The sequence below is a fragment of the Coenobita brevimanus genome, chromosome 100 (genome assembly GCF_032717465.1).
Source record: "Coenobita brevimanus isolate Jiangsu-jjx chromosome 100, ASM3271746v2, whole genome shotgun sequence".
NCBI classification, from domain to species: Eukaryota; Metazoa; Arthropoda; class Malacostraca; order Decapoda; family Coenobitidae; genus Coenobita; species Coenobita brevimanus.
In genome coordinates this window covers 37,721,920-37,745,751 of record NC_137053.1, presented here as the reverse complement: position 1 = coordinate 37,745,751, position 23,832 = coordinate 37,721,920, and the positions used below count along the sequence as shown (strand labels likewise).

Sequence of the window (23,832 nt, the reverse complement as noted above, 5' to 3'; positions counted from 1 at the left end):
TCTTCTCAACCACATCCACCCCACAACTTTCCTTCACTTCTTCATTCGTCAACCTGTCCCTCCGTGTCACTCCACATGCTCCGCTCAAGTAACTCATTTCCACTGCTCTCACTCTTGACTTGTTCCCCTCTTGCAAGGTCCATACCTCGCTTCCATACATCAGGGTAGGGATCACAATACTATCATGCAGTGACAAGCGAATAACTCCAACCATCCCTTGGATATAAACCTTCACCGGCTTAATCCGATTGGAGTGCTGTAATTACCCACTAAACCACCGGGTGCCATGATTTAGTTATATGGTTACCACCCAGCATAGTAAATGGTTTCCTGGTGTACAGGAAACCATTAGGCTTGTCACTCAGTGTAGAGTCACCCATAGGCAGAAGGAAGAGGAAAGAATGAAAGAAAGAAAGACAAAAGAGGGAGTGTAAAGTCACCTGTAGGCAGAAGGATGAGGAAAGAATGAAGAAAGACAGAAGAGGAAGGAAGGACTGGAGAGAGGGGAGGAAAGGGCTGACATCCGAGAGCAGCATTACATCGAGTGAGTGGATGGTGAGTGCCCCCACCTACCACTAGGTCTATACATCTATAAGGAAAACTATATTTCTTGATATCCTTCAAGCAGCTTGGTTTCTTCAGTTTCATTCCGTGTCCTCTTGTTACTCTCTTATCCCATCAGAACAGATCTTTGTCAATTTTATCTACTCCCACCATGGTCCTGAACACTGCAATCATGTCGCCTCTCTTTCTCCTTTCTTCTAAGGAAGGCAAATCCAGCTTTTCCAGCCTGTCTCTGTACGACAGTTCTACCAGACTGGGGACCATTTTGGTTGCTGTTCTTTGTATTCACTCAATCTTGTTTATATCTTTCTTTTTGTGTGGGGACCACACTACTGCTGCATATTCTGACCTGGGGCGAATCATGGCCACTATCAATTTTTTCATCATCTCCTCATCCATATAATGAAAAGCTACTCTTATTTTGGTTGCTGTTCTTTGTATTCACTCAATCTTGTTTATATCTTTCTTTTTGTGTGGGGACCACACTACTGCTGCATATTTTGACCTGGGGCGAATCATGGCCACTATCAATTTTTTCATCATCTCCTCATCCATATAATGAAAAGCTACTCTTATATTATTCAAGAGTTTATAAATCTCTCTAACTGCCTTGTTAATGTGCTTTTCATGTGACAAACTGTCCTGGACCAGCACTCCCAAATCTTTCTCATCTCTCACTTTTGTGATTGGTTCATTACCCATCAAATAATTCAATGATGGCCTCTTGGTACTTTTACTCATTTCAGATATTTTACATTTCTTTGCATTAAATTTCATTTCCCACATCCGGCTCCAATCGTGTATCCTATCCAGATCCTCCTGCAGCATTTTACAATCCTCTTCAACCTCTACCTTCCTCAAGATCTTTGCATCATCAGCAAACAGACTTGCATAACTGTTCACTCCATCTAGCATATCATTTACATAAATCAGGAACATTACTGGCGCCAACACTGAGCCCTGTGGGACTCCACTTGTTACTTCCCTCCATCCAGACATCCTATCCTTTGTTACTGTCCTCATTTGTCTCTCTCTCAAAAAGTCTCTCATCCATTCCGGGAGGTTTCCCTTCAGTCCTTCTGTATGCTCTAGTTTCCACAGTAGTCTCATATGGGGTACCTTGTCAAAGGCCTTCACCAAATCTAAATACACACAATCCACCCAACCATCTCTCTCCTGTAGCACGTCAATCGCTCTTGAATAAAAACTCAACAAGTTGGAAACACATGACATTCCACTTCTTAATCCAAACTGGCCATCAACCAAAATATTAATCTCTTCCAGATATTTTATTTATCCATCTTTCAGAAATATTTCACACAAATTTGCAACCATGCTGGTTAGAGACATTGGTCTATAATTCAGGGGTTCTTCCCTGTTTCCTCCCGTATAAATTGGTACCACATTTGCCCTCTTCCATGCTTGAGGCACTTTCCCCTCTTCCAGAGAACACACAATTAAACTGTGAATCTTATCCGCCAGTTGTTTTCTGCATTCCTTCAGTACCTAATTAGAGATTCCATCTGGTCCTGGGGCTTTCCTAATATCTTGAGTTTCCAGTAATTTATACACTTCCTGTACTTCCACACATATCTTTTATCACTACGTTTCTAGTCACTGCCTCTCCTTCCACAAACTCCATTTCATTAGTGAAAACTAATTGGAAACATTTGTTCATTATTTCTGCTTGCATTGCTGCATCTATATAGACCTCTCCTTCTGCTTTCAGTTTGGTGATTCCTTTCTTTTGTTTCAGTTTGCCATTGACAAATCTATATAACAGTTTGGGTTCATCCTTACATTTATCTATTATACCTTTTCCAAAATTTATTTCTTCCTCTCTACATATTCTTGTGTATTCATATCTAGTTCTTTTATATTCTTCCTTTGTTCTGTTGTTACCTCTCTTTCTCCAGTTGTTCCATGCCGTGTCTCTCTCTTTTTTTTGCTATCATACACCTTCTATTAAACCACTCCTTTTTCCTGTTTTCTTTCCCCCTTACTCATGGCACAAATTTTTCCACTCCTGAATTATAGAGGCCTAGAAAAATATCCCACTTCCTCTGTAGCTCTCTTGTTTCTCTGAATTTTCTCCAATCTGCATTTTTGAAAAATTTTCTCAATCCTGTAAAGTTGCTTTCCCAGAGTTGTATCTTCCCTGCCTATAAAGCTTGTCTCTTGGCTCCACATTCCCTGTTATCATCTGTGTGTGTGTGTTCTTACCTAATTGTTCTTACCTAATTGTATCTTTACAGGAATGAGTCAAGCTCGTATTGTCCCGTGTCTTAGACCATATTTATCGTACATATCCTTAAATTTGTGAATTGTTTTGGCACACACTATTTCATTCGGTAGTGCATTCCATTGATCAGTTGCTCTGTTTGGGAAACTGAATTTCCTTACATCTTTATCACCTCTCTTCTTATGCAGTTTTTTGCAGTGTCCTCTTGCTGATGCTTCTCCATATGTTAAGTAATCATTTATGTCTATTTTCTCCTTTCCTGATATGCACTTATATAGCATTATCATGTCACCTCTTTTCCTTCTCTCCTGTAGTGTTGGTAGATTCAGTTTATTTAGTCTTTCTTCATAGCTTAGGTCCCTTAAGGTTGGTATCCATCTTATAGCGGCCCTTTGAACTTTTTCAATCTTGTCTATATGCTTTTTTAGATGAGGACTCCAGACTATTGATGCATATTCCAGGGTTGGTCTAATGAATGATGTTATTATCCTTCTTAGCATGTCTTCATTTATGTATGTGAATGCTATTCTCATATTTGCAAGCAGTGTATACATGTTCCGTACCTTCTCGCTGATGTGGTCAGCTGGAGATAGTCTGTTATTGATAATCACACCTAGGTGTTTCTCTCTTTCTGATGTGTATAGGGTTTTATTTCCTAACTTATAATCCCAATCAGGTCTTTTTCCACTTTTACCAAACTTGATTACATGACACTTGTCCACATTGAATTCCATTTGCCATGTACTACTCCATTCATGAAGTTTATTTAATTCTTCTTGTAGCTCCCTACAAGAGTCTGTGCTAGTAATTCTCCTTTGTATTTTTGCATCATCTGCAAACATATTCAGATAGCTCTCATTTCCAGTGTTACTGTTTATATCATTTATGTACACTAGAAACATGATTGGTGCCAGCACCGAACCCTGTGGTACTCCACTAGTCACTTCTTTCCATGATGAGTAGTTTCCTCTTAGTACTGTCCTCATTTTTCTTTTTATGAGAAAGTCTTGCATCCAACAAAACAGTTTGCCTGGAATTCCTCCTTGATGGTACAGCTTCCATAAAAGTCTTTGGTGTGGTACTGTGTCAAAAGCTTTCTTGAAATCTAAATAGATACTGTCCACCCATCCTTCCCTTTCCTGTATTGTGTTTGTTACTCTGTCATAGTAGCTCAACAGATTAGTAACACATGATTTTCCTTTTCTGAAACCAAACTGTCTTTCTGTTATCATACTGTGTTCTTCTAGATGATTTACCCAAGCTTTTCTTATAAGTTTTTCTAATACCTTGCTTACAACACTGGTCAGTGATACTGGTCGGTAGTTGAGAGGATTTTGTCTATTTCCTTTCTTGAATAAGGGGACTATATTTGCTTTTTTCCAAATATCAGGTAGTTTCCCTTGACTCAAGGATTTCTTGAAAATTAAAAATAATGGTTTACTTAACTCCTTTGCACATTCTCGTAACACCCAACATGAAATTTCATCAGGACCACTTGCTTTTCCTCTGTCTAATCTACTTAACTCCTCCTGTATTACTTTTTCTGCTATTTGTATATCTGGTAGTATGTGTGGACATGCGTGTTCCAGATATTCCCTCTCAAAATTTTTTTCTTCTGTAAAAACTAATTGGAAATTCTTATATGAGGGAGGGGGGGGTGAGTTGGGGGGAGGGGAGTCAAATGGTGGGTGACAGAGTGACTTGGAGGCGTTTTGTCTGCGGCCACCCTTTGCGGGATTAGGGCGTCGGGCTATAGATATAGATAGACAAATATCTTTCTCTTGTGTATATTTGATTCCCTCGTCCGTGATGGATTGTATTATATCTTTTACTTTGGTTTTGCTTCTGATATAGCTGTAAAACAGCTTTGGTTGATCACTACTTTTATTTATTATATCCTCCTCAAACTGTTTTTGGGCTTCCCTCCTTATTCTTGTATAGTCGTTTCTTGCCTGTTTGTAATTATTATATGCCCTTTCACTATTGTGTATTCTGTATCTATTCCACAACAAATCTCTTCTTTCTTTTGATTTTTTACATTCTGTATTGAACCATTTCTGTATTTTCTTATCTGCTTCTTTGTGCTGTGGGATGTACTTCTGGACTCCTATTTCATAAAATTCACAAAAATTTTTATATACAGCATTTAAATCTTGTCCTCTAAGCTCATTTTCCCAGTCAACTTCTAAGAAATACTTCTTTAGGTCTTGATAATTTCCCTTTTTATAGTTTAGTCTCTTTTTGTAACTGTCATTGCTGTTTACTATGTCATATGCTATCCTGAAGTTATAATTTAGTACTGCATGATCGCTTTTGCAGAGTGGAGGGTGATATATTAAACTGTCAATGTCATTTTCTTGCCTAGTAAATATTAGATCTAGCACTGAAGGTACATCAAGTCCTCTTTTTCTAGTGGTGTCCCTCACATGTTGCGTTAAGAAAAACTCTTGTACGAGATCCAGGAGCTTTTGGTCCCAACAGCTTTCTTGGCTATTTATATCTAGAGTATTCCAATTTATATTTGTATTGAAATCCCCAGTTAGTATAATTCTTTCCGATTTCTCTTCCATTTTATGTAGCAAGGATCTTATACTCTGAATTGTACTCTCTGCCAGGTCCTCATATTCGTCTCTTTCCCATGTGTTTGATCTGGGTGGTATATACAAATTGGCTACAATTACTTTACCTTCAGATGTGTCGATCTCTACTGCAATCAGTTCTACTTGTGATGGTATATCTAGGTTTATTTCCTTGACTTTTAGATTTTTCTTAGTTAATATTATAATTCCTCCTCCTTTTTTTAAATTTCTGTCTCTTCTCCATATATTGTATTCCTCTAAGTTTAGTATGTCATTGGATATCCTTGGTGTTAATTTTGTCTCAGTTAGGCATATTAATTGTGGTTCATTTTCTCTGACATAATCATTCATCTCTAGTAATTTAGATACCATTCCATCCACATTTGAGTACATCAACTTTATCATCCTGTTTATATACTTGCCATGACATGGTTCTACTAACTTCCTCCTTTTTCTTCCATCCTGTTTGTGTACCACTTTCGTACCTGCAATCCTATTACTTTGTAAAAAAATTTCTTCTTGTCTTCTTCTGATCTTCGCTCTTGTTTTGTTTTTGCTTCCTCCCTTTTCTCTTTCAGTAATTCCAGTTCCTCTTGTGTTAGGCATCTTTTTATCCATACATTTTTGAACTCCTCTTTTTCCATAAGATTCTTTGCATTTTTTAGTATCTCTTCCACAGTGTTTACACTCTGGAAAGTCACCTTTAGAGGTCTTGTCTTGCTTTTCTCGTATTTCCCTAACCTTTTGTGTTCCTCTATGTCTTTACTACAGATTTCCTCTGATACTTCTTTCAGTAAGCTCATTACATTTGCCATCTCCTTTTTGTCTCTAGTGATTTTGTTTTTAATTTCTTCCTCCTCTATACCAGTGATTACTATTGATTTATTTATTTCTACTGAATCTCTGACTAACTTTGGATTGTTTTGGATTATTCTTTTCACTTCCTTTTTAATGTTTTTTTCCTCCACCCTTGTTTCTAAGTCTTTCTTTACTTTCACCATTTCAGCATACGTGGTTTCTACTTCATTTTTGTAGCTTTGCACAGCTTCATTCACCTGTGTTATCTTCTCCTCAATATCACTGCTCTGGTCCATAAGACTGCTTGCTTGTCTAATTGTCTTTGTGTCATTTTTTAACTCTTCCATAACACTCTCGTGGTTAACTACTGTACTTCCCATTTCACTCACTTTCTTCCTAAGCGTGTTCAATTCCACTGTTAGTTCACTGATGGTTGTGTCTTTCTTATTGGCCTCCCTTCCCAGTTTTTCTATCTCTTCCTTTTGCAAGTGCATTTGCTTCTTTATTTCATCAATTTCATATTTGAAAGCCATTTCTAGTTTGTGTACACGTTCAACCAGTCTATTGTGAGTCTCCACTTCAACCAGTTCTTGGTAGAAATCATCATTTTGCTTTTTACTTTTATCCCTTTTCTTTTCCAAATTTGTTTTACTGAAGTATGTATCCATTTTGTAATACTAAATGAAGAGTATGTACTTACACTTTCCGCATGTTGCTGTAGTATAAACAAACCCATCTGACTCAACGCATCGTGGTTCTTTGTTGTTTGAACCAGTCTTATTTGAACTTATTATTTCTTTTCCTTTTAATAATGAAAAATCATTTAGTCTAACCTGGTACAGAGCTTGACTCATTCAAAGATACTTATTTAGGTAATGCCTCTGGCCGTGTTGAGCTGGTATGGAGCGCCGGTAACGGACGCCTACATCCGACGATGCCGTGTGTGTGTGTGTGTGTGTGTGTGTGTGTGTGTGTGTGTGTGTGTGTGTGTGTGGTGTGTGTGTGTGTATTTACCTAATTGTATTTACTTAGTTGTGATATACAGGAAACGAGCTATGCTCGTGGGGTCCCGTCTCTATTTCTCAGTAAGTCGAATTTTGTTATGAACTCGTTTAAGTTTTTTGATTGGATGATCTCTTGGTCCAGGCTATTCCACAGGTCTGTGCATCTGTATGGAAAACTATATTTCTAGATATCCTTCAAGCAGCTTGGCTTTTTCAGTTTCATTCCATGTCACTTTGTTACTTTCCCATCCCATGCAAACAAATCTTTTCTGTCAGTTTTGTCGACTTCCATCATGGCCTTGAACACTGCAATCATGTCGCTCCTGTCTCTCCTTTCTTCTGAGGAAGGCAGATCAAGCTTTTCCACCCTCTCTCTGTTCGACAGATCTGCCAGGCTATGGACCATCTTGGTTGTTGTTCTTTGTATTCTCTCGATCTTGTTTATATTTTTCTTTTTATGTGGGGGCAACACTACTGCCGCATATTCCAACCTGGGGAGGAGAGGGAGGGGGAGGCCAGGGATGAGGTGGAGGGATGGAGTGGAGAGGTATATGAGAAAGGGGAGTTGTGAGCTGGAAGCAGGGCAGTGATGTGGCGGGGGACAGTGTGACATTGAGGCAATTTGTTTGTGGCCACCCCTTTTGGGATTATGGTGTCAGGCATAGATAGATAGATGGATGTAGTCCAGCCACAAGAGAGCTCCTAGGGGAGGCAGTAGTTTATAGTCATAATTATGAAGCCATTACTGATTACTCAATTAAAGACCTTCCCACCCAGTGACAACATTTTTTTAGTAGGCACCAGCAGCAAGCTTAACAGTAGTTAGCAGTGAGGTTACAAAAGGAAAGTGCCACATACATTGTAAGTAAAGATTATGTTCTTGTGCTTTGAGGAGCCAATTTTTTTGTTTCATGTTTAACAAGCAGTACTTGAGGTTGTAAACAGTTTGTTTTTCAATTTTGTGAACTGCAATGTACAATGGAATCTCCTAAATCGCGGCTTCATGAGACTGAGCACGTGCTGTGATTTGAGAATTCTGTGAGTTAGAAATAACTAACCTTATGGAGAAGGTTATTTTTGTTTCATGTTTAACAAGCAGTCCTTGAGGTTGTAAACAGTTTGCTTTGTTTTTCAGTTTTGTGAAATGCCACGTATAGTGGAATCTCCTAAATCATGGCTTTATGAGACTGAATTGAGAATTCTGTGAGTTAGAAATAACTAACCTTATGGAGAAAGTTACTTATGGGTCTGTCATCTCGGAAAAGTTGCCCCCCTTACCCCCAAACCTACATCAAACTGGTCACCAGTGAACACTAACAACCTGGAAAAGAAAATAGTAAAGCATATTTAATGGGAATTAACAAAACTGTATTGAGAGATTCTTACCTGACTCTGAGTGATGACATTGCTTGAATAGTTGGGGGAGGGGGGAGGGGTTCCGATGCCTGCGGCCGACTACGGCCTCTCAGCATGAGGTGAATGTGCTGCTGCTTCATGCTGCTGCCTCTGTGCTGCTTCCTACTCATCATCCTCCCTCATGTGCCCCTCAGAGTTCAGTGTGGAGGCAACAAAAGTAGTATTGTTGTTTCCCTCAGCTGCCTTCTTGTTGTCGTAAGAGTCATCCATTCATTGAGCTTAATTCTTTACCAGACGTTTGTGGCAATTCCATGTTTTTTATTGAAATGCATCTTTCACAAGTTACTTAGTATTCCTTGAGTACCACAGCTGCTGGGCATTTTTTTAAACTTACCTCTGAAAGCCGTAAGTGATAATATAGAATGTTTGATACTATCACATCCAGTCGGAGTGGTGGTTGGTAAAAACCCAGCCAGTGGGAGAGATCGTCGGTAACACTGCCGATGGTGACCTGCCCGTTTCCTTGAATACCCCCAAATATAGGTATACTGTATTTTGTTTATTTCCACTTCTTGCAGTCACAATTCAGCCGTTAACTATCTGTGTTGCACATATACCAAAATTACTTGAGATCTATCTATCTATCTATCTATTGCCAGACATCATAATCCCATAAGGGGTGGCCATTTGACTTTGAGTTATTTGTTTTACGGGGAGGGGCACTAACCCTTCACCAACCCACTTGTTGACACGTAGGGAGCACGTATGGTTCGGTTATATGGTTACCACCCAGCGTTGTAAATGGTTTCTTGGCTTACAGGAAACCATTTGGCTTGGCACTCAGTGTAAAGCCACCTGTAAAGAAAAGCAATAAGAAATGACAGGAAAGATGGGAGAAATAGGAAGAGAGGAGGGCAGGCACAGAAAAAGAATGATAAAGGCTAAGGAAGAAGTAGGCAGCACTGCATCAAGTGAGTGGATGATGGTCGCCACCGCCTACCATGAACTTGAGATCATGAATTTGTTATTATATAGATGGAATTGCCATGCCCTTTTGGTAAAGAATTACTTTGAGCTGAATTCCTTACCAAATGGGCGTGGCCTTTCCAAATTTTTTATTGAAATGAGTATTTCACAGGTTACTTGTTATTATTCCTGGATTACCACAGCTACTGGGCATTTTTATAAACTTACCTCTGAAAGTTACTTTATAAATGAGGATTTAGACTGCTTGATACATTGACTTGTCCATTTGGAGTGTGGTTGGTAAACAACTCAGCCAGTTGGAGAGATTGTCTTCATTGAGTCCATAACGGTAGGCAACTTTGGCTTTCTTATCACCGCTGTCAGTCCTCCTTATTTAATCTAACTTTTGGGTGTAAGTTAACAATGGCTCTTCCTCGAAGAAGTTGTAGGTTTAGGAGGGTTGCTATTGGCCATGGCAACACTGGGCAGGCAGATGAAGCATGGGAGGGGAAAAAATCCTTGTACTGTACATAAACCACACCAGAACCTCAGGGGGGAAAAAAAATCCTTGTTAACCAAACCAGAACCACACGCTAACAATGGAAAGGAAACAATGCACTGAGCCGGACACTGGGGTATCAAACGCGTGTGTCCTTCATGCTTGGCTTGGTAGGGAAGCCCTGTGATTGGCGTAGAGTAATGCTGTGCTTGAATATGATTGGATTAGTACTGTAATTGCCATGCTTAACTATCATTGGTTTATGCCCGACTTGATACATGGGCTTAAGATAATAGTGACACATATTACATGAGGCATCAGAAAAGCATCACTTTTGAGGCTGCATTCTCTAATTTCATGTAATTTCCATGAGTTACTGATATTACCAATTGTTTTATGATGTTGCCGTGTGTTATGAATCCACTGTTTAGGATCGTGCGATTTAGAGATTCCAATATATTTTTTATCATTTTAATCAGTTTGACTGTCATTAATTTGGTAAATCTTTTATTCCAATTTTTTCCTGTCTGATTTAACAGTTCATTTTCCTACCTGTCAAGTAATTAAACAGCAGCTTTCAGTAAACTGAACCAAAGCTATGATGCTCAGTGATTAGATCTATCTCTGGATGGAATTACCAACAGATATATCATCATCATCATTGTCATCGTCATCTTCTTTTTCCCATTGGTAAGTGAGGTGAGATCAGGACAGAGAGCCAAAAAACAGGAAGAATATATTATTGGAGTACTAATCAGCAGCATACCCAGTGTGATAGTCTATCTATCTATCTATCTATTGCCAGATGCCTTAATCCCATACAGGGTGGCCACAAACAAATCGCCTCCACGTCGCCCTGTCCCCCTCCACTTCACTGCCCTGCTCCCAACTCACACCCCTCTCTCTCATATACCTTTCCACCCCATCCCTCCATCTCATCCTTGGCCTCCCCCTCCCTCTCTCCCCCTCCACCTCACTCTCATACACTCTCCTTAAGAGTCTCTCACTCTCCATCCTCTCCACATGGCCAAACCACTTCAGTTTGTTTCTCCTAATGCTTCCTATCACATCCACATCCACACCACAACGCTCCTTCACATCCTCATATTTCAGTCTGTCTCACCATGTGACTCCACAGGCTCCTTTCAAATAACTCATCCACTGCTCTCACTCAGTTGTGATTAACTACTTGGGTAGTGTGATGAGTAAGGATGGAAGTTTGGAGGGTGAAGTGCTTGAAAGGGTACAGTAAGGAAGAAAGGTTGCTGGTTCCTTGAAAGCAGTGATAAGAAACAGGGATGTGAGCATGGAAGTGAAAAAGCTACAGTACATGACAGTATTGTGATACCAACTCTAACATGTGGAAGTATTGATAGTGTAGTGCTTATTAGTAGCATACCAATTGAAATGGACAATACCCATTCATTCACCATTCCAGCCCCCAGAAATCTGACTCCATCTGATAGGAATGCCACCACACTTAGCTTCATGATTGTATAGCTTTCTAACAGATACAAAATAGTGTAATTATACAAGTAAGCCTTTATGTTGTTTGCAGTAGCAGATGAAAGTGCAGAGAGAATATTGTACCCTATACAGTAGGGTCATATTACTGTACAATAACATGAGCATTTAATTTCTTCTTTTACAGCTGCATTCAATAACACGATAATATTTCTCAGTTTTATGGGAGAAACTAAGTGGGAAGTGGGTGCAGTTAGGTATTGGGTGTTGGTAGCATTTGTTTACAACTTGTGTGTTGTGCTTTTGTCAGTCACTGCTAGGGTTCCTTGACCCAAACCAACCCACACAACAAACGTCTGATATCTGCTCTGCCTGCCTCAGTCTTCTTTTGTTGACTGTCATTGTGTTTAGGAGCATTTACAGTATTTATTTTTTTTCCTCGCTGCTCAATTTATCTCAGAACCCTAAGCATGTGGTTCCAAACTAACTTTAGTTACAATTTCTAAGCATCCTGAAAGTGCTAAGAACACAAGCATTTATTACAATTTCTTAGCACCCTGAAAGTGCAAAGAACACAAGAAAAACATTTATTTCAATTTCTAAGCACTCTGAATGTGCAAAGACCACAAGAAAAGCATTTATTTCAATTTCTTAGCACCCTGAAAGTGCTAAAAACACAAGAAAAGCATTTATTACAATTTCTAAGCATCCTGAAAGTGCTAACAACACAAGAAAGCATTTATTCCGAAGGAAAGAGTAAAATTATTGAATGAAGTGGTTTGTAGTGTGGGAGCTTAGTGCAAATGATAGTAACATTCAGACAATCCAAGATGGGGCAGTCATATAACATGAATCAGATGTGTTTACAGTGTAGATAGTCTCTTTGTTAGAGAGTGATAAAAAGGTAAACAATGTTAATGATGAGGGAGCAGTAAATTAAAAAAGTAAACAATGTTAATGATGAGGGAGCAGTAGATTTCATGTTTTCACATTTAGTGCAGCAAGTGTGAGAAAGGCTTTGTGATTGATTTTGTTTAGGAACTGACAGACTCAGGCCTAGAAAATTTGGCTCTTATAGCATGTGAAAACTACATGTTGACGTAAGATTTTTTTTTTTTTTTTTTTTTTTTTTTTTAAATGCACAGAAGAAGGAACCAGAAGCTAGAAGCCTGCAGATTGTTCCCTCCAAGAAAAAATGAAAACAAAATATGGTAATAGAGAGCCAAATTCAAGATCCGTTCATTTTGAGATGCCTGGACACACTGCGGTTAAAAGACCGAAGGTCATAGGCGGTAGGAAATATGGACAGAGGAAGACAGTTCCAGATCTGACCTGTTACATACATGAAGGACTTGGAGTAGAGAGCTTGACAGAAGAGGGATGAGAGTTTGTTGCTTTCAGTTCTTTTGAATTATACTGTATGTCGTATAAATTATATTGCATGGCTGATTTGTTTATTATTCAGGATTACTGCATACATGTTTACCATAGAAGTTGTATGCAGTCACTCCATTCTGACAGTTTCATTGCATTTATTCCTTTTTTGTACCCAGTCGTTTAGTTCTGTTTCATTTATAAAGGCCTCAGCATGCTTGCATGTGTCCGCCTTGGTCACTTAATGGCAGCTTTCCATGCTGCTTGGTCTCTGGCAGCCTCCCTATTTAGTCCCGTCACATTCTGTGATCTTGTCCCAGATGTTTTCAGGCTGTCTCTCGCAGCCCTACTCGCAACATTCACACTTCTCACTTTCTGCACCCAGTTGTCATTGCCCATCCTCTCCACATGCCCAAACTATCTCAGTCTACCCCTTGTTATCACACACCAATACACTTCAGTCCCATCTTACCCCCCAACTTTTCCATTGTAAACCTAGTCCCCCCCAGGTCTCACATTGAAGGACACACTACACATCCACCTAATCTTTGTCATTTCTGTACACTTTAGTCAATGAATATCCTCTTCCATAACAGCCCAGGCTCACTACCATACAGCGTTACACTCATAACACAAGGCACATGCAAAGATCCCTTAGCACAGAGGGAGGGCCCTCTCAATGTCAGGAGAGGCAACAGCTCCCCGAACTTCTTCCAACCACTTCTCATTCTAGCCACAGAGCTAGCTCTAGCCTCACCTCCAGCACATAACATGTTTATCCAAGTAACAAAACTCTTCCACACATTCAAGATGCTCATAAGCAAGATCAATCCTTTCATGCCTGACAAAATCCACATGTTCTCCCCAACTCACTGCACACATGAAATGAGCATTATCTTGCCATCTACCTTGAATGCCATTACATCTCTTATATACCCATTTATCACAAATACTGCACAGGATGGAATTACTTCTCATGCCCTTGTGGCAAATGGCTTGTGGCCACTCTCCCTCCTCTTTCACATACTGCCACCAGCCCTAGATACCATCACTTTTGTTTTATCTGCATTCACTTTCAAGCCCTTTTGCCCCATACCATTTCTCCACTTCCCAAATCTTTCCTCCACCTCCCCTTCATTTTCCACAGTCAATGCCAAATCACTAGCACACACTATCTCCCATGTAAGCGCACCTCTGGAGTCACGTAAGAGGGCTTCAAGCACCATGACAAACAATATGGGGCCGAAGACTAACCTCTGATGCACACCACCATTCATGGGAAACTCACCACCTAAATCTCCGCTCACCTCCATGTGGGTGCACAGCCATAACCGCTCCAACCTGCCGCTCCTCAGTCTTGAGCTTTCTCATTGCCCCAACTCTCTATCTCCCTTGGGACTTTTAAATAATTCTCAGTGAAATATGTGTGATGCTTGGTGGCAATTTTGCACAGGTTGGGTATTAGACATTTTTTCTTGGTTATTATTGGAGGCTTTCAGTGCTAGGCTTAGTGACAACTTTAGGTAGTTAAAATTACCGTATAGGGGGTCTTGGGGATGAAACCTCTTGGTTAGGTTAGGTTAGGTTAGGATGCACTGATGTGCAGTATCCAGTCGGCGAGATCCTATGTATACATGTTGCAGCAGGCATGTAAGGCAGAAATATGAATAATAACTAAACACTATTTATATAATATATGAAAAATATGAGGTTCCCAGAACCTACCCCGCTATGTTATATGTAAATATATCTCATGTTTTAGCACGAATTCGATTCAGCAAATATATGTCATGTTTTAGCACGAATTCGATTCAGCATGAGGTTCTACATAACCTATCCCATGTTGTACAGAGACCTTTTTGTATAAGGTTAAATCATAAACCCAAGGTCTTAGGGGTCCCTGGATTATTTTCCTGGATACAGGGGATTCACAGAGATAAGAAGGTTGAGAACTACTGAACTAAAGTAATGGGGCATTTAAAGAAAGAAACCTTGCATCATGCCAAAAATTTGGCTGCTTGCTGGCACAGCCATCTATGCAATTGTGTCGTCATCAGCTTAACTCCCTCCTATAGCAGACGTTTAAGGTCTGACAAAAGTAGATAAATGCCTGTCTTTGCTAATTTTTTATAGGTTAAGGAATGCCGTGGGAAAACTATTCACAAAAGAAGATAAAGAAGATACTGTGACAGTAGAATTGAATGATGATGTGCAATTGGAACTGAATTATTTATGCATGGGCATGAGATTTTTGTCATGGTGCTGAAATTATTAAAGTTAAAATCATTTTATAGGCTGCCCTGTAATGATACCTTGAGACCACTGGCCCATCCTTTGTCCAATGCTGGTCGTCTGTGCATCCCTGATCACCTGCCTGGCCTCAAGATTGTGGGGATAAGTGGAGCTTGTGGTCCATCTCTGCCATTTGCATTTATCAGACCATAAAAAAAAAACAAGCAAAATGTAAAATGAATTCCCGGGAGAAACTAATTCACTTGAGGAGTTCAAGTGGTGTCATAATATAGGTACAGGAGACCCTTGTTGTATGATGAACTGGTATGCAGTGAGTTGCTTATATGATGTTGAAAAATTTAGGATGTTTTTTCGATATGGATTAGCATTTTTGCATAAAATGATCATTATGATCCCATATGAAGCCTTACTGGGCGATATACAATTGCTGTTTTCATTTATACAGTTGCCCACTTGCTATACTACAGTCATTTGTTTGTTCCAAGATGGCCTCTGCCCTGTTAGTGTCAGTGGTGGAACAAAAGTGTGGTGCTGGAGTTCAAGCAGCAAGTGAAGTGTAGTGAAAGTGAAATAACTAGCAGTTTTGTTGAGTTGAAAACTTTTTTTTAGACGTTATTGGTTGGATGACCTTTAGTCAAGAACATATCCCCATTGAACCCATGTTATAAGTGACTACTGTATATATAATAAATCATGATACAAAGAATTTTTTCAAACACATCCACATCATAAAATAAGAGTGTGCTGTGGTATGTGAGGTAGAGAGGGGAACATGATAGAGACCTTGAGCAGGAGGTGGGTAGACATACATTGCATACTGAAAGTCAGGTATATAGGAGAGTCAGCAAGGACGATTGTTGGCAAGTAGTGTAGGTACAAGTTTTTTTTTTGAAGGGAAATATGGAGAGATCCAATAGGATGGGTGTACTCATCGAAGAGGAATGGATGAGTTGATATGAATGTAGTTAAAGTAAAGGAAAGATTTATTACACTGAAATTTTTTAGTTTGGAGCTCTTGGTAATAATAATATCAGCATATGCTCCACAAGTCAGCTTGGATGATGAAGAAAAAGATAGCTTCGAGGATGATGTGATATATGTGGTTGGTGGTATGGGGGATGATGAGATTGTAGTTTTGTGAAGGGGTTTTAATGGCCATGTGGGTGCAACAGCACAAGGATGTGGAGATGTACAAGGGAGATGCACATGTGGTACAAGGAATACAGAAGTTGAGAAGATGATAAAGTTTGGAGAAGAAATGAGAGCATGGCTGTGCAACATGTTTTTAAGGAAGAGGAAAGAGTAGAGTGATTCCATATGAGTCTGGAGGGAACAGTAGCAAGACTAACTATTTTCTGGTTTGGAGGGTAAATTGGAGGCTTGTAAAAGATGTGAAGGTTATAGTGGGTGAACAGTGTATGCTATGCAGCAACACAAATTACTGATATATGACATGGTCCTAAAGAATTAGTTAGTGAAAAAAGAAAACCTATGAACCCAAGAGGAAAATATGGATGTTGAAAAACCAAGCTGCAAGCGATGATCTGTAGGGAGATGAGTAGAGTGGTGGCTTAGCAGGGAGTCATAGACAGAAGTGTAAATGAGCAGTAAAGAACTTTCAAGATCAGTCTTGTGATAGTTTACTGATTCATTGTGTTGATGAACAAGGGGCTCATCATGACAAAATTATGTGGTGGTGGTGGGATGAGGGTGCAGAGGCAGCACTCAAAGGAAAAGAATATATTTGAGGATGGAAAAGGGATGATAACAGAGAGCAACATTTGGCTGCTAAGCTTAGAGCCAGGAAGGAGGTATGTGGGTCAAATTCTGAATCAGAGAGACTTGTAATAGTCTAGGAACTCCTGAAAGGAGGAATGTAGTATTGAAGGTAACTAAAGAGGTGATGGAGAAAATAAGGTGAAGTTAGCTAAAGAGATGATGGGAGAAAAATAAGGTTATCATAAGTGGGCAGCGTGTAAAGAATGATGAATGTAGAGTACCAGTGGATATTAAGGATATTAGGATGCTTCGAGAGAGCATTATAACCAGTTGCTAGGTGAGAAGTTGGACTGGAAAAAGGAAGGTTTAGAGTGGATCCTTGGCCTTTGGTTGATGATGGGACTATGAGCAGAGAAGTCAGCAGGCACGGATGTGTCTGGGTTGACTGATGAGATGTCAAAGGCATCTTTGGGATTATAAGAGTGGGTTTATCTACCAATTTGATACATTCCAATATATATGAGATTGAGGTCTGTCCAAAAAATACAGAACTTTTTAAGTAGCACACCAATGAGCTGGCATACCTTTCTCGTGATAGGAGCACTGTGTAGCGGCAACTTTGAGCTTTAGTCTAACACTGGTTGCATCATGCCATGTCTCCTAGTCATCGAGGTACATGTGCTTGAAAATGAACATGTGTTTAGTCCACTTGATGATCTGTTGCATGTTGAACAATGAAGGATCCTGAAGAGCAACGTGTTTGCATGAAATTCTGTTTCAGATTGGGAAGAACTGTTTCAGAGACTTTACAGATGTTTCAACAGGCTTATGGGGAGGGTTGTTTCAGCTGTACACAATGTCTCAAATGGTTCCAGGAGTTCATATTGAGAAGAACATCCACTGAAGATGATCTTACATCTGGATGACCTTCATGCCAAGAGACAATCATCACGTTGAGAAAGTGTGTGCTGCAATCTGTCAAAATCATCGCCTGATTGTCAGTGATGATTCCGAAGGAATAGGAATCTGTGAAAGTGCCACACAATTTTAACCGAAAACTGAAAACACATTGTGTTGCCACAAAGTTTGTGCCGGAACTGCTGACAGATGAGCAAAAAGAGAACTGTGTCACAGGCAGTTAGGAGCTGTTTGTTATGATCATTAATGAAGAGTTGAGAGGAAGGATGGAACTTGAATGTACTAGAGTTGTGATGAGAAAATATAGATTGAGATGATTTGGGCATGCAAAGAGGATGAAGGGTGGCAGCTGGGTGAGGAGGGCAAGAGGTGTGAAGAGACCTGGGACAAGGTCATACGTGTTATGTTGTGTAAGAGACTGAATATGTAGGCTGCTAGAGATTGAGCTGCATAGCGAGCTGCCATCAGATGACATAGGCCGATGCATACAGTGCAAGCATTTTGGAGCCTTTGTAAACAAAAGAATGAATGAAATATGTGTTTCATGCCTTGGGAGAGGGAAGAAAGAAAGAATACTGTACCACACTGCTGTTGTAATCCTTGTCTTATTATAAAAGGTAACTGAATGGCCTTGGAAAGTGGGTACTATACTGCAGAATGCTTGTTCTTGTAATGATCTTGAATTGATGACCTTACTATCCAAAAGTGTTATTATAAGCAGTTTGTACCGTTTATGTACTACAAGTAGTTTGTATCTCTTATAATTCAGCCGAGACTGGAGGTTATTATACTCTGATTTTCATTCTCCTTGTATTCTTGTCTGCACAGTGATGAGTTCGCTGTGCTCTGGATAATCCCACTTTGTGTGAACTTGAGATTTGATATAGCAGTACAATAATGTATCTGGCAAATGTGTGAATAGATATTTATAATGAAAGTGTTTCCATAATCATTGGTTTTAGAGTTGAGTTTTAGTTCTCATCTCATTGTTCCAGTATGACCCTTAACTATGTATACCATTCCCCAGGGTTGAAGTGATTAGTGCAGTGGCAGTGGTGGAGAGCCGACTGGAAGAGTGGATGGAGAGCAACGAAGTGTTGGCTGGAGCTCAGGCAAACCTTCAGGATGGACATCACCTCATGGCTATGCTTAAGGTTGAAATTGGTCTAGAGTCTGTTTTCATATTGCGGGGCTTTAATTTTAGTGTAGTTTTAGCCGAACTAGGATGCCATTGTGTAGGTGTGCACCGTATTCATTATTTTTTTGTGGCTGAATTTGGATTTAGCTGGATTATTGTTTGTATCTGGCCTGGATTATCTGACTGAATAATGATGTATATAATGAATTATTGTGGTAGCCCTGTATGACAGGTAACAGTGGTGACCTTTAGCCTTGCACACTGGGTTATCAGTGAGCCATTGTTGTTGGTCTGAACTGTATGCGGTAAACCAGCAACTGATTAGCTTTCTGTGTACCATGTACTTGCTCAAGTCACATGGCCAGATGGAGTAGATGAGTTTATAGCAGCATTTGTCAGTGACATGATTGACCATTTAAAAACATTTGACACAGTACAGTACATGATCCTTGGTGTAACCTTTAATTATGCCCTTCAAATTTGTAGAGAAAAACTGGACATAACTCATCAGCACTCCTGTGCTCTGCAATGAATTTGTTACACCAAAGTTCCTTATGATGTAGGAAGTGATCCACCCAACTATACGGTGCTTTAAAATTTCCAGCCTTTTGATTCAGTTTTTGCAGAACATAGAATTAAATAGCTTGCCATACTGGTGGAGATGTTTTAAGTCCATAGGAAGTTGCTCACAACATTTTCTTCCCACATATTGAGTGAGGTATCTTCATCATAACCATGGCAGGATTTATGACATGGCACTGCCCACCTAGTTTTGATGCACCATAAGTGAATGGTCTTCTTTATCTTGCCCTCATTCTTTACTATAGTCCTCACAGCAGTATCACTCACCTTCAGATAATTTCCTATGGTTGTGTTGCCCTTCCCTTTCTTATAATGCCATACAGGTCTCCCTCATTTTATGATCGGTATGCGTTCCTAGAAAGGCAGTCGTATTCTGAAATATTGTATAGCGAACTTAAGGTTTAATGGGAAAAATAAAGATGCATTCCTGGACTCGTACAGTAAATCCTCGTTTTTCGTTGCTTGGATATTCCACCAAAACCTTGCGAACCATAAAACGTTGAAGTGTGAAGCTAAGAATCAATGGGAAAAATAGAGAAGCGTTCCGGTAGGACACGTACCTACCCTATCAGAAAGTACTATAACACCAAACAGGCCCTACCCAAAATTAAATGAAGAGTGTTTGATAGTGCTAAATCAGCATAACACAATAAACATGTGCCTGAAAAGACATTAAAACTGTTATAAAGAGCTGCAACACCAAAAACCATTACCAGAAATCAAGTGAAGCCTGGCTTGAGTGGCAAGTGAAGGTGTGTTGAGAGTGAATGGGCTAGTTCCTGATGTCACTAACCAAGGAAAAGCTGCCACTTTTCACCAGATTATTTAATTTTCGATATCAAAGTAGGTCAACTAAACCCTGGTCATTTTATGTGCCCTCTTTGTCACTAAAAGGAAGGGAGAAATTATAACAACATTATTTTACTCATAAAAGATGGAAGAAGAGCATAAGACAGTATGGATCAGTTGGGTCAAGGATTGTGTGGGTAAAGTTGAAAGTTGGAATACAAATGTGGGCGATTGTGTGTGTGTATGCGCCAACGCAAGATCGTGCTAGAAGAGTGAGAGAAGAGTTCTGGACAAATGTGGAAGTGTGCATGGAAAAGTTTGGAAGGAATGAGAGAGTGTTTTTGATTGGTGATATGAATGGTAAAGTTGGTAATGTGAAGGTGGATGGAATAGTTGGTGAGTGGGGTGTGCCTGCCGAGATAGATGAGAATGGGAGTGCGTTAGTGGACATTTGTGCTGGGAGGGGGTTGGTGATAGCCAATACCCTCTTCAGGCATAAAATGATCCACAGGTATACATGGCGAGTGATGAGAAGGGTGGGTGGTGAACTGAATGAAAGGAAGGCAATGATTGATTATGTGTGTGTGGATGAAAGGATGCGAAGATGTGTAAAGGATGCAAGAGTGTATAGAGGCTGGGGAAGTGGACTTTCTGACCACTACTTGGTGGTGGCCAGAATTAGGATGCAAGTGAGATGGAGGAATAGAAGAAGGGAAAGACGAGAGGAAGGAGTAGTTGCAGGGAGAGTGGAAAGGTTACAAGAGGATGAGAAAAAGGCAGAGTATAAGAGAGAAGTGGAGGAACGATTGGGCAAATATGAATTGGAGCAGATGGGAGACGTGGAAGGTGTGTGTAAGATATTTACAGAAGAAATATGTGCAGCATGTGATGTGGTGTGTGGAAGGAAGAGAAGACAGAGGGGGGTGCAAGGAACAGCGTGGTGGACTGAAGAGGTGAAACAGGCTGTGGTACAAAAGAAGAAAGCATAGGATGAATGGATGAGAAATAGGGGCGTGGAAGAAGTTGAGAGGCGGAGGAGAGAGTTATATGTGGAAAGGAAGAGACGTGAAAAGATTAGTAAGAGAGAGTAAGAAGAGAGTGGATGAGGAATTTGGAAGGAATTTGAGTGTAAAGTGGAGGGACTGTAAGAAAATGTTCTGGAGAGAAGTGAAAAGAGTAAGACAGGGTGGAAGTGAAGTTAGCAGGGGAGTGAAAGATAAAAATGGTAGATATACTAGTGGAGAAGGGAGAAAAAGTGAGCAGATGGAGAGAACACTTTAAGGAATTGTTGAACGTAGAGGATGGAAGTAATGCGAGTATACGTGGCTGGGGAATGGCTGGGAGAAGGAGGGAGGTGAGAAGACAGGAAGAAATCAGTAGGATAGAAGTTGTGGAAGCAATGAAGAAAGTTAAATCAGGGAAAGCCCCAGGAATTGATGGAGTGTGTGGTGAAATGCTGAAGCATGGGGGAGAGATAGTAGTAGAATGGATGTGGAAGATGTGCAGATTGGCCTGGGAGGAAGGTAGAGTCCCTGAGGATTGGAAGTCAGGTATAATTATTTCCTTGTACAAAGGAAAAGGAGAAAAAGAAGTGTGTGGTAATCATAGGGGCATTTGTCTTCTTAGTATAATAGGAAAAGTGTATGGTAGGATACTTATTGACAGAGTTAGAGAAAGAACAGAGAAATTAGTTGGAGAAGAACATGGAGGCTTTAGGAAGGGAAGAGGTTGTGTAGATCAGATATTCATTCTTAGATCTTTAGTGAAAAAGTTTCTAGAGAAGGGAAAGAAGTTGTATGCGGCTTTCATGGATTTGGAGAAAGCATATGACAGGGTGGATAGACAAAGATTGTGGAAAGTGTTAAGAATATATGGAGTAGATGGGAAATTGTTGAATGCTGTGAAGAGTATGTACGATGGTTGCAGTGCGTGTGGATGGTGAACTAAGTGAATTTTTCTCTTTGAAAGTTGGTTTGAAACAGGGATGTGTCATGTCTCCATGGTTGTTCAATCTGTACATGGGGTAATAAAAGAGGTACAAGGTAGGGTAGTGGATGTTGGAGTGGCCCTGGTGAGAGAGGATAGTGTTTGGAAACTCCCTGTACTGTTGTTTGCAGATGATACTATGTTGTTGAGTGAAGACGAAGGGGAGCTGCAAGGCTTGGTGGATGAGTTTGAGAGAGTGTGTAAGAAACGGAACCTAAAGGTGAATGTAGGGAAGAGTAAAGTGATGGTCTTTGAGAGAGGTGAAGTTAGTTGTACAGCGAGGTTAGATGGTGAGGAATTGGAAAATGTGAGTACGTTTAAGTATTTGGGTAGTGTGATGAGTAAGGATGGAGGTTTGGAGGGTGAAGTGCTTGAAAGGGTACAGCAGGGAAGAAAGGTTGCTGGTTCTTTGAAAGCAGTGATAAGAAACAGGGAAGTGAGCATGGAAGTGAAAAAGTTACTACATGACAGTATTGTGATACCAACTCTAACGTACGGAAGTGAAGCTTGGACATTGTTGGAAGGACACAAGTCAAGAGTGAGAGCAGTGGAAATGAGTTATTTAAGAGGAGCCTGTGGAGTCACGTGGAGAGACAGGCTGACGAATGAGGATATAAAGGAGCATTGTGGTGTGGATGTGGATGTGATAGAAAGCGTTATGAGGAACACACTGAGGTGGTTTGGCCATGTGGAGAGGATGGAGGGTGAAAGACTGACGAAGAGAGTGTATATGAGTGAGGTGGAGGGGGGAAGAGGGAGGGAGAGGCCGAGGATGAGATGGAGGGATGGGGTGGAGAGGTATATGAGAGAGGGGGGTGTGAGTTGGGAGCAGGGCAGTGAAATGGCGGGGGACAGGGCGACTTGGAGGCGATTTGTTTGTGGCCACCCCAAACGGGATTGAGGCGTCTGGCAATAGATAGATAGATTTTACTCACTGCTACAAGGAAGAGAGGCTGTAATATAGTAATCCCTATACTATCTGGACACTCACTTTCCGGACACCCCACTTACCGGACATTGTGGACCTGGACCTTCAGGACCCGGAACCCCCCCCCACCACCACCACCACCACCCCCCAAAAAAAAAAAAAAAAAAAAAAAAAAAAAAAATCCCCTCCCGTAATTTGAAATTGTTGCACGGCGCCGAACAGCTGTTAACACCATGGCCCCTTCACCGCTTCCTTCCTCCCCCCTCCCATGTCAGGGTTGCCATTTGGTATTTTTCATTACCAAGTGTGGGCAAATTTGGTAATGAAAAATTCGTTTGGTAATGAATCAGAATACAGCAATCCCTCCACTGTCCGATGTAATAGAGCCAAAGACATGTCCGGAAAGTGGTCCTGTCCGGATAGTGGGTCCGAGCCTCCTGGACTTGTCAGAAAAACGCCTATACAACTCCCTCTGGACATGCATAGCACCTATCTAAGACCCAAATCACACCAATAAGGGACATAAAAGACTGAAATAAATGCAAAAGAACCAGAGAATGAGTTTTTAGAGGTAAGTTTATACAGTATTAAACATTCTGGGTACTTACAATAAGTCCCTGGCTCCTGGACTGGTAGTTATGGACTCTAACCTAGCCTAACTCAGAGAAACCCT

General features: G+C 40.4%; 1 protein-coding gene across 1 annotated transcript in view; it reads left to right on the top strand.

The window, feature by feature from the left end:
- nonC (serine/threonine-protein kinase Smg1) overlaps positions 1 to 23,832 on the top strand; it is a 1,312,439-nt gene that overhangs the window by 1,062,958 nt on the left and 225,649 nt on the right. Inside the window, exon 45 of the mRNA XM_080284159.1 lies at positions 18,764 to 18,890. Within this exon, the coding sequence (XP_080140285.1) occupies positions 18,764 to 18,890 (127 nt within the window). The remainder of the gene's footprint in view (positions 1 to 18,763; positions 18,891 to 23,832) is intronic.